The 11,833-nt window shown below is 47.3% G+C and overlaps 1 protein-coding gene across 1 annotated transcript; it reads left to right on the top strand.

Moving 5' to 3' along the window:
- The first annotated feature begins 323 nt into the window (after positions 1-323).
- DLL4 (delta like canonical Notch ligand 4) lies at positions 324-11,546 on the top strand. The gene is given in 11 exon segments (XM_072337736.1): positions 324-580; positions 582-1,077; positions 1,206-1,263; positions 1,885-2,154; positions 3,161-3,221; positions 3,330-3,460; positions 4,807-4,976; positions 6,058-6,277; positions 6,669-7,377; positions 8,120-8,228; positions 9,660-11,546. Coding segments are annotated over 11 exon segments (2,388 nt in total). The 5' UTR covers positions 324-422; the 3' UTR covers positions 9,666-11,546.
- Positions 11,547-11,833: the final 287 nt, after the last annotated feature.

Raw genomic sequence — 11,833 nt, 5'->3', positions numbered from 1 at the left:
ACGCCGCCAGCGGTCCGGGTCCGGCCCCCACCCCGAATCCCCCGAGCCCCCCGCCTCGGGGCCGCCGGGCCGCACGGCCGCTCCCGCCCCGCTCCGGCGCCCGTCGAGGAACGGCATCCCGGGCGCCCCGTCCCGGTCGTTGCCTCCTGCCCGAGGAGCAGCCCCGGGGCGCGGGCGGGAGGAACGGGGCGCGGGCTCGGGGAACACGTCGAACCCCGCCGCTCGCAGCTCCCGTCGTCGGGGGGATACAGAGCCGAGCGGCCGGGGGTTTGCCCGGCCCCCGCGGAGCGCCGGCAGCGAGACTCGAGTGCGGGACCCGAGGGCTCCCGTAGCGCTGGGCTCCGCTTTCCAGAAAGGAAAGATGGAAAAGGGGAGGGATCGCCCGCGCGCTGACTGACAGTTTACATAATGAGCTCGCGAGGATGCGAGGCAACTATATAAACCGCTCGGAGGGAAGCAAGTTTCCCATTTACCGAGCGCTGCCGGCCCCCGCCGAAGGAGGAGCCGTCCCGACGAGGCGTCCCCGTTCCCAGCCCGAGGGCTCTGGAGTTTATAAAGCGCAGGATTGGCGCCTCGAGGGCACCTGGATTTACCTTCCGGCCGACGGGCAGCTCCGCTCTCCGCGCTCGGAGGAGCTTTTGGGGAATACAGAGCGAGCGGCGCGAGGATGAGAGCGCGGCGCGCCTGCGGCCTGACGCTGCTATTAGTGCTTTTGCAGCAGGTAACGGTCGCAGCGACGGCGAGAGGGGCTGGCGAGGTGTCAGTGGGTGCTGGCCGAGGTGTGACGGGGCTGTGTTGTGTTCCTTTGTGCAGAGCGCGTCCGGCTCCGGCGTCTTTCAGCTGAAGCTGCACGAGTTCGTCAACAGCCGCGGGGCGCTGGCCAGCGGTGAGCCCTGCGAACCGCACTGCCGCACCTTCTTCCGCGTCTGCCTCAAGCACTTCCAGGCGGTGGTGTCACCGGGCTCCTGCACCTTCGGCAGCATCATCACCCCGGTGCTGGGGGTCAACTCCTTCAGCATCCGCGACACGGAGCGGTTCGACAGCCCCATCAAGCTGCCCTTTAACTTCACGTGGCCGGTGAGCAGCTCGGGGCGGCGGGCGCGCCCCTCGGCCGAGCGGAGCGGCGCGGTGTGGGGAGGTGCGGTGCGGGCGGGGTGCGGGCGCGCCGCGCTGTGCTGACGCTGCTCTCTGCTCTCTGCCCGCAGGGGACCTTCTCGCTCATCATCCAGGCCTGGCATGCGCCCGCCAATTACCTGCCGCAAGGTGAGCGCCGCGCCCCCGGCCCGAAACGGTTAACGGCAGCCCGGCCCCGCCGCCCCCGGCTCAGATGTTTATGCGATAATTTCGGGGCCGGCTTTATCCGACCATCAGGAGTTAGTCCCCAAACGATGCCCGTCAGGGGCCGCTTTGATTCTGTCCCGACCTAATCTCCAACACAATTGCGTTTCCTGCGGTTTATTTTTGGCGTGGGAAAGAAAGGAGCTCAGCGGTGAGAAAGCCGCGAGGCTGCCAAAGAGCCCCGGCCGCCTTTTCCTGTATTTTACACCTTTCTCGAATTCCGCCCTTTGGAAAGGAATAATAGCTTTGGGATGTTTTTCTGACAAGAGAGGAAAAGGATATTCCAGCAGCACTTTGAAAGCCCTCGACGCGGAGCCCCCCTCGGCCTGGGCTCGCTGCTGCGGGCCCTCCCTCGCACCGACCCCGCTCCATCCCTCAGGGCGGCGGCACGCTGACCCCGCTCCATTCCCACCGACGCGCTCCGTCTCTCCTCGCTGCGGCCGGGGCGGCGCGGTGCCCTGCGGCGCACGCGTGGGTTCCCGGGGTGGGCTGTGGACGTGGTGGCGGTGTCGGCCGCAGCTTGATGCGCTACTTGCTGTCCCGCAGGCTCGCGGCCGCCGCCGGAGGAGTGGCTCATCAGCCAGATGGCCATCCAGCGGCCGCTGGCGGTGGGCGAGGTGTGGTCTCAGGATGTGCAGGGCGGCCCGCTGACCCAGCTGCGCTACTCCTACCGCGTGGTCTGCAGCGAGAACTACTACGGAGAGAGCTGCTCCCGCCTCTGCAAGCGCCGCGACGACCGCTTTGGGCACTATGTCTGCGAGCCGGATGGCAGCCTGACCTGCCTGCCCGGCTGGACCGGCGAGTACTGCACCAAGCGTAAGTGCCGCTCTGTGCCGTACCGCTGGTGGCTGCCGCATGAACTCCCCGGGCCCCGCAGCCCATCCGTGTAGGCAAGGTCGTGGCCGCCTCGCTTCAATGAGTGCTGGAGGGATCCCCTCGGTGGGCTGTGCTGTCCCTTGTCCTGTGCGCTGGGCAGGCCTGTCCTGCTGGTGTCTTGTGCACCTGCTACAGCTTCTTTAGGCCTTCTTCTAGGCTAACCCAAGCTGTAGCCTTAGACAGGAGCGCAAGTCAAGAGGTCTTTGAGGAAAGGGAATCTCAGGGAGGTGTTTGGTGAAGGTACCCTTCAGGTTGTGCCCTGCAGCAAGTGTGTCAGGAGGCTTCATGCTGGATGCAGCGTGTTTACTTGTGCCCTCAAAGCGCAGTGCACCTGGTGGAGGCTCAGGCTGTGCTTTCATGCTGACCTTTCCACTCCGTGCTGGGAGATCGAAAGTGGCATGCTGAGGACTTTGCCCTGCTGTTGCTACAGCTGCCAATGCCATGCTGCACCTCTACACGTAGGGAAGAAACAACAGAGAAGGGCTCTTGGCTGATGTCCCTGAGTCAATCATACCTATCCCAAGTTACACTGCCAGCAGCTTGTCTGCAGAGGTTTTCATGCTTCTGCTGCCAGTGGTGGGGCAGGTGTTGCGCTGTCGTAGCAGGAATCTTTGCTCTGGGCTCAGGGCCCTGCTGGGTTTCTGCAGTCTTTTGTTAGGGCAAGCACGGCTGCCACCTCTTGCTGTTTTTTTGAGAGAGAGCTACGAGAGTTCATGTTTGTTGTGTAAACTGAAAAACTAAGGGACAGCTTGTCAGATGTTGGCTCTCCCTGTTCACTTCTTCCTGCTCCAGAACTCCCCGTACTGAGAGGTTTTAAAACAAAGCTTTGGAAGTTTTCGAAGTCTTTTTTAAAAGCTGTCGTTTCCCCTTTTACAAGTGTATTCTGTTGTGCCATGCGTATTTACCTAAACATTTCTTCTTTTTTTTTTTTCTGCCCTCTTTGCAGCCATCTGTCTGTCTGGATGTGCTGAACAGAATGGATATTGCACCAAACCCGGAGAGTGCATGTGAGTAGATGGCAATTGCCATCTGAACTTCAATGAAAATGTCAACTTGTAATAGAAACTTAAACTCTTTTCTGTATCATTAATGCTTTAATTTGACTTTTCTTGTAGCTGTCGTTCTGGTTGGCAAGGCCGCTACTGCGATGAATGCATTCCCCACATAGGCTGTCGCCACGGGACTTGTAAAACACAATGGCAGTGCATATGTGACGAAGGATGGGGTGGCCTCTTCTGCGATCAAGGTTGGTTCTGAGGGTTGTGCTTATGGCTCTGGGTTGCGTATTCCTCAATCTGGCACTAAGGAATTTGATCCAGGATTAAATTTGTGTATGGTGTGTGTGGAGGGGTGTCATTTTGTACCAAGGCTGTCTCAGATACCGATTCTTTATTTGTAATAGTTTTGGCTGAAAACAACCAAGCCTTTTTGGTAGCTGTTGTTTCCAAGAGAAAAACACCACCTGGGTGAGTGGTGAGTGGGCAAGTTTTCTGCTTTCTCAAGCTAAGTTTAATGTATTCCCTGTACAACGATAACAATTTACTAAACAGTTTCCAGCAGCAGTAAACACCATAATTTGGCCTTCCTTATTTTGCATACAAGGAAGTTAACTCATGTGATAAGTCTGGAGCATGAGAGAAAAATCATGTAAGCAAGAATGAAAAGTACAGGTTCCATTTTAAGGTACACCAGACCACTTCCACCTATTCAACCCAGTGAATCACTGAACTGTAGCCAGCTGAGCAGTCATGTCCTCAAGGCCATATATGCACTGCTGGCACTGAGATCATTAAGTACTCAGAGCAAGTCAAGTGTTTGCGAGACATTTATAGGATTAAGACAGGGAAGTCTGAATTAAGCAGGAAAAGTAAAGGTGCAGATTGTTGTTGGTGGTGGTAGTTAGCTATTAACCAATTGTATTTCCATTACTCTGGCATTTATAGTGCCTATAAAGATTCTCTACTTATGTCATATGGACTTGTGTGCTTAACCTCTGCCTCGTATTGAAAGGGAAAATAAAAACAACCATCTAGTTTGGCAGAGTATTTAGACAGTTTAAACTAATAACATTCATAACAAACAACAGAACACAGTAAATAAACAATAAAATATTTCCAATGTTTGTTTAAATCTCCAAGCCTAAATAGTTCTGTTTCCTTCCTGCCTTCCCAGAATGTGCTTTGGAGCACACCTTTTAATGACAGGGCTAGCTCTTCTACTGTGTGACATATTGTGCACAGTGTCTGTAGTGCCTCAGAGTGTCTTTCTGAGGAACATATATGAAGTATATGTTCCACTTTGGCATCATTACGGCTAATGGGATTATGCCCACAAAACAAAGGGAGAGTATACCAAAGCACTGAGAAAGAAAAGTTTCTTAAAATTCAGAGCTTGATTAATAGACATGTAAAATTTGTAAGAGTCTCAAACATCGGATTAGAGCTGATCTAAACCTGGATAAGAATCTCCAGTATTTCTATTGGTAACAAAATTGAAGACTCCATTTAAAACCCTTTGATGAAGGTGCTTTTGTACAAATGTCCTTTGCCAGCTGTCAAAAACACTTTCCTCTAACACCGGGTATCTTTGCAGATCTGAACTACTGCACTCATCACAGACCATGCAAAAATGGAGCAACCTGCATGAACACCGGCCAGGGCAGCTACACATGTTCATGCAAACCTGGCTTTACTGGTGTTGACTGCGAACATGAGATCAGCGAGTGTGACAGCAATCCCTGTAGGAACGGCGGTAGTTGCACGGTAAGGGCATTTTAAATGTAAAGTCTTTGTGTGAAGCAAGCCCTAGTATACCTTTTCAGAAATGGTTTTGTAACAACATAATGGGAATTTGATAGTACACAGGTTCATTACTGACTCTCACAACTATCATTCTGAACCCTTCCCTGGACGTGTCGGGGGAGGAAGTCTGTTACAGGAGGAGATGTATCATCTAGATTAGAACTGGTCAACTGATCCTTAGGTTTCTGTGGCAGCCATTATGAGATCTTGGCAAGATCCGAGCCTCGTGAGGGAGTGTATCTGTAAAATAAAATAAAAACAAAAACTTCCCAAATTAAAGCTCATAAAGAAACGTACTAAGTTTGTATTTTAATAGCAAGTAAAAGAAAATGCCTTTTTTCAGCTACGGGACTGCAGCATCAGTTGATACAAGGGCAATCAGACGAAATGCTTTCTGTGAAATGAAGTTCTGTATTTTCAGTTTTCTCGTGTTTCAGTGTATTTTCACACCCAGTCAATGACTGATCCTACCCGCTGATAAAGACCGATAGCTTATAGATATCAGATGTAATCTGATGCACGCTTTGGTTAAAACTAATGCTCCAAGACCCTAACTCTTTTTCCCTCAAGGCCTTGGATATATATTGCTTATAAAGAAGAGACAAGTTTTGTTGTAACCTAAGTGGTGGGACTTTTCCATGGCAAGGGTCGGGGGGTAGGCTCTCATGGAGGGGATAGGTGTCCTGATTGCAGCTGTGTAGGTTAGTATATGTCATTCTGCTCCAGAAGGACACTGGGGATCCCATTAGACAGTAGTGGCATTAGTCATGATTTTGCCTAGTTGCCTCTAGGCTCCCTGCAACTGTATCCACTCTGCTTGTGTAGTTGCTTGATTACTCCTATGTGCCAAATACAGCCAGTTCACAGCCCCGTCCCCTGCAATCCAACTTGCAGTTATTTACTCTGCAAATGTCACTTTTGCCACATTGAAGTGTGAATGAAGCGGGACAGAACAGCACTTGCTGCTGACCAAAAAAGAAACACATGCACAACTATCATTTGGTGGCATCAAATAACAATGGCCTATCGTTGTGTTTTGCAGGACATGGAGAATGGTTATCGCTGCGTCTGCCCCCCTGGCTACTATGGAGCTCACTGTGAGCACAGTGCTTTGACGTGTATCGATTCTCCGTGCTTCAATGGAGGCACATGCTTGGAAAAAGAACAAGGGGCCAGCTACACTTGTGTTTGCCCTTTTGGTTTCACGGGGTCAAACTGCGAAAAAAAAGTAGACAGGTGCACAAGCAACCCATGTGCAAATGGTGAGTCTTTTTTATCAGAAAAATCTCACTGCTTCTTCACTTGTCTGTGCTTTTCAGTGCAGAAGTGATAGAAATCCAATCTGACCTTTACACTTCCTCTAATACATTAATCCCTCTCCCTCAGTGTATTCTACATCTATCCCAATTTTGGTCTCTTGCGGGGAACTTTCACTGGCATTTTCTATGTAAGAAAATGGTGCATAAGCTTTATCATGGAATGGGAAAGCATTACGCACATTAAACCAACATTATTTAGAAGTGGCATGATTTTAAGGGGTGATAAGTAAGCTAGAAGGAAGATTTAGATGTAAAATAATCTCCTTCTTCTTGAGGTAGTCGAAACACGCTGCTTACTGATTTGTTTTTCTCTTTATTTTTTTTCTCCCCTCAGATGGTAATTGCTTTTACCTTGGCCAGATTCGTGTGTGTCGTTGTCGGGCTGGCTTCTCTGGTCAGAAATGTGAGATTAACATCAATGACTGTGCCAGGAACCCATGTTCCAACGGGGGAACTTGTCATGACCTGATCAATGACTACACCTGCACGTGCTTGCCAGGCTATAGTGGCAGGAACTGTGACATCAAAACCAGAGATGAATGTGCTTCTGGGCCATGTGAGAATGGAGGCACATGCTACAGTGGACTTTATAGTGCCAACTTTGTCTGCTACTGTCCTTCTGGCTTCATGGGCAGCCGTTGTGAATTACCAGTTTATTCAGTGCCCGTCACACTTCCTCCTAAACCAGTCCCCTGGATTGCAATATCCATGGGAGTGGGGCTGGTGGCTTTGCTCATACTGTTCTGCATGATAGCAATGGTCATCAGGCAGATGAGGATGCACCCACATCAGGACTTGGAGACAATGAACAATCTGTCTGACTTCCAGAAGGACAATCTCATTCCAGCTTCCCAGCTCAAAAACACCAATAAAAATAAAGACCTCGAAGTGGACTGTGGGCTGGAGAAGTCAAACTATAAACCCAAGAATCATAAACTGGACTACAATCTGGTAAAAGATCTGACGAGTAGAGGGTCACAGGAAGATAAATATTACAAAAGTGAAAAGTGTTTAGGAGAGAAGTCTCCACTCCGACTACACAGGTGAGAACTTAGCCTTCCTCGTAGCCTTTGTAAGCCCTTCACCTTCATACTAGCCTAAACCACAGATGGGAAAATGGGAAAAAATTAACTCAGGCAGAGAACATAGAAAACCAAAGCAAAGGCAGGAATTCTGAACTAAAGTATGAGTGTCATGGCAAAGTAGTATCTGTAGCTAAATTAATTGAAAGTTTGTGCACAGTGTGCTGGTAACGTGAGTGCTGTAAAGGGGAACAGGAGTGACCAGTCCAGTGATGAAAGTACAAAGTATGTGTCCTTCCTCAGTAAATCACAGAGAAGTGACGCTACAGCAAACAGTGATTTAAGAATAAGTATTTCACTTATTAAAAAGGCAAAAAGATTTTGCATCTGGGAAAAAGATTAGAGTAAAAATAACTTCTCTCTTCAAAAAAAGAGCATCTATTTGTTGGCTCCTCTATATTTTGATATGCATACTGGAAGTATTGCCTGGGTTCTACTTGTGACTGCTGTGCACTGAGGGATCTTAGGAGTACCTGACTAAATTGGATACGGCAGAAACCTAGCAAGACAGTAGCTATTCCTCACTTCCACTTCCCTAAAGTAATGTCCTGCCATCATATAGAACATGTGAAATTTCATCCTTTGCCCTCTTCTCCCTCACCTCCACAGCTATCTTGTTCCATCCCTACATATTCATGGTAGCATTTCAGAGTCAAGCATGTTAGATGTCAAATAACACCTTTTTCTCTCTGCCCTGCTTTAGTGAAAAGCCGGAATGTAGAATATCAGCGATATGTTCTCCGAGGGATTCAATGTACCAGTCTGTTTTTGTGATAACAGAAGAAAGGAATGAATGCATCATAGCCACAGAGGTAAGCGAGCACACCAATGAGCAAACAAATTCACAAAGTAAAAGTGGCATCTGAGAAGGATGCTCTATTTCCAGGGATCTCAGCATAGACCTCATCTCTTCAATGGCATGCAGGAGTGCCCAAGAAAACAGAACATAAAGTGGGGGGAAAAATAAGGAAGAGCTCTGGTTTTATTAAACCAGAGATTATGTGTTTGGAGAAGTCAGTGGGAGATGAAAGCAGTGAATGTCAGCCCATAAAGATTCAATATATCATAGGATTGTTTCCTCTTATGTAGTCAGCAAAAAAAAACCCCAATTGAAATAATAGTAGTTCATGGGGCCCACTGATATAAAACTGCATTTCTTTTTTTTTTTTTTTTTTTTTTTTTCCCACCCCCATTACTACAATAGATAATCTGTGTTCAGTGAAAACAGGCAAAGCTATAGCATTCCAGCAGAAAATGTAAGGTAGCTGAATGCGTTTGTGGATAGGCAGAACAGCCACTTAGTAAGTCTGTAATAAGACATGGAAGGAGATTTCAGCTTCTTGGCATTTAAGCTCTAGCTGCATATTCATGGCTGTAACGGAATGAAATGCTGTTTCTTAAGTTATCTAGATGCTAACACTATTGTGAACAGGCAGAGAGCAGTACACAAGAAGGAAAGAAGGAAGTGTCTAGCAGTGAATAAAGACTTTAGAAAGTAGCTACTGAAGATCCAACTGGTTCCAAAAGGATTGCAGGTCCTTTAGAGAAAGTCCCAAAAGGAAGTTAGAGGCAATTTATCACAAACCAATACCTGTCTCTTTCAGTGTAGTCACCATTAATGCTAGCTTCAGTTAGAGACTCCAAGAGAAGCTTGCTGTGCCATACAGCAGCGACCTGTGAAGTCAGATCTGCAGGATTCTGTCTCTCTTGCCAGGGTGGATATCAGATTTCTGCTTGAAGGCAAGCTGGAATATAAGTCAACCAACAATATTAAAAGTTTAACAGAAAGGATTTTCAAAGATATAAATGATAGTTAGATGCTTCATTCCCATTAGCAGGCCCAAATACCGTATCTTCCTTTTGAAGATCTTGCTGACAACAGCTGGATTTACATCAGTTGCCCCTAGAAGTATTTTTAGGGTCTGCCATTCTGAAATTAAAACTTTTCTCCAAAGCACACAAGCTATCCACCTATACCATCTGCCAATTACAGAGACATGGTAAACACCCAGATTCACAAGATTTACTCTAGGTGTTCCTTATCTCACTTCAGGTAGGGAAGGCTACTCACCATACAGATGAATTGTTTGACTGTTCTCTCTGGATGCAGGCAAAACCAATGAATGCTGATAGCTAAGCTGCAGCAATGTCTAGCTTACATTACTTTGGTTTGACATAATTTGTTAGTTCTGCTGAATTCTGTGCTTCCTTCTCATTCCTCAAACTCTTTTATATCCTGACAGGTATAAGACTGAAGATCAGCCTGTTTGCACCTCAGATTTGGTAATGCCAGTAGATGGACGTTCCTGCTGCATTGTTTACAATTCAGAACTGGATTGGACTGTTTGTAATTACATGCGACTTGCTGCTCTCAGGTGGAGGATGGAACTGGGTGAACTGGACAGACTGTGAATTTACTGAAAGATGCAATAGACCTATTCATTTTTACTGCCCTTGTTTGACATTTGATGCCAGAAATCTCACTGGCTATAGAAGAGGGGAGGAGGCAGAGGGAAGAGAGAGGGGCTAAACATGTTAACTTTTGGTTTGATTTTGAAAGACACTGAGGCCAATTCCTCATGGACAGACCTGTGGCTTTCCAGAACTTTGGTATGGGAGGTGCTGGTAGATGAGGAGGCACTTAACTATCACAGATGTTGCCGTGGAAGGTGTGAAGAAAGGCGCATTGCTATGCAGATAATGGATACAGTATAAATGAGGTCTCCACTTTTATTTTTTAATGGGTTTAAAAGTGCCTAAAATCTGTCAAGAGAATCCAATGAGCCCAAACAGAGACTTGACTGCTCTTCTTGCAGTTATCTGAGCAGTATTGGGCAGGGGTGATTGATACATCCTGTTACACGTCCATTTGCATCTCCTCTCTCCTGCTGCATGTATTGGAGATGAAGGGCAAGAGGAGGAAGGAAAGAGGGGGACTGAATTTACATGTCATCGCATTTTGGTGATGCTTTGGAGAACTGATTGACCCAAGCCACAACATGGGACAGGATTTTCCTGGATTTAAGCATTTGAGAAGGGAAAGATATGATGATAAAGAATGTGTACTGCCTGATTCCCATTGATAATGAGGAGAGACATGATCCCACTTCTATTTAAAGCCTTACATTTGCGTTTAAAATCAATCGACTCCTAGAACCTTGTACGTGCTGAACCGTCTCAGCTGTTCTCATGTCCTTTGCACTACCAGCGATCGTGAATAGACATTGTCTTTTTCCTTCCTCATTCTCTCCCTCAGCCCCCTTATTATGACACAGATCTGGGGGTTTACATTGTATTCTGACTTAGGTGCCACCATCTGCAAATGGTCTCAAAGTTGCAGCTGTTAATTTCCAAAGGAGAAGCAGGAGTATCATCCCCCTATTTCTCCATCTGGTTGCAAATTGCTGATTCTGTCCTTCATCCTGGTTCCAAGTGCCCCATATTAAAGCACCCACTGAGACGCCCTCCACCAAGACAGGTGGAGAATAGAGTCAGAAGGTTCTAGGCTTGTCCCGTTTCTTTCACACCTGCTCACTGCAACAGTGGAAAGAGGGAAGACTGCCCTGGACAGCAGAGACCTGCAGAAACTCTTACTAAACACTGACAGCAATAATATTGGACACCCCAGTGGAAAGTGCCGTGACAGTAATGAGATGAGAGTGTGCGGTGGAGCAGAATGAGGAAGGAGGAAACAAGATCTCTTCGAAGAAACTTGCATCGTACCATCTCTTGGACAGTGATATCTCTCTGCCCTTGTAAATCCTGTTGGACTAGCCCACCTACTGCCTTGAACTGTGCAGACAAGACCCCTTTGTAATGTCCACTACTGACCTTCTGCTCTGACCGTGTAGGACCATTTGGAAGATGACCTTCAGAAATCAATAATATGGGTTTTAGTTCGTCTGTTTGTAGTTTATTCTGAAGACTAGTATTTCAGTAATTTAAAAAGAAAAAAAAATCAGAAGCACTGAACTTTCTACGTTTTATAACATTATTTTGTATATAATGTATATTTATAATCAAAACAGAAGTGTAAATATGTTTATTACTGCTCATGTAATGTTTTTAATGTGATGACAAAGTTTGAATTTTATTTTTTTTTTTCCAAGCAAAAAAAATACTTTCCTGCTACCGTGGAGTTCACTGTGGTTTGTCCTTTTACGCTTCAGGTTCCGTGATTCTGTGGCAGCCAGAGTTCCTCGCAGCCCCAGAAGTGAGCTGGTCCACCCATTCCTTGCAGGCAGCCCCACGTTTCATTTTGTACACCAGCTGCTGTAGGCACCTTTTATAACCACTGACTGCTGTGAACAAAGCTGTTCAGCTGAGTAGCCATTCATCTGACAGGAATGTTATTTATACTGTGCTATGTAATATTTAAGTCATAAATATATATGATTTAAATGTTATATATTTTCTC

This window comes from Excalfactoria chinensis, chromosome 5 (genome assembly GCF_039878825.1).
Source record: "Excalfactoria chinensis isolate bCotChi1 chromosome 5, bCotChi1.hap2, whole genome shotgun sequence".
Taxonomy (NCBI): domain Eukaryota; kingdom Metazoa; phylum Chordata; class Aves; order Galliformes; family Phasianidae; genus Excalfactoria; species Excalfactoria chinensis.
Note: the sequence above shows the minus strand (reverse complement) of the source record. Positions and strands in the feature narration are given on the sequence as shown.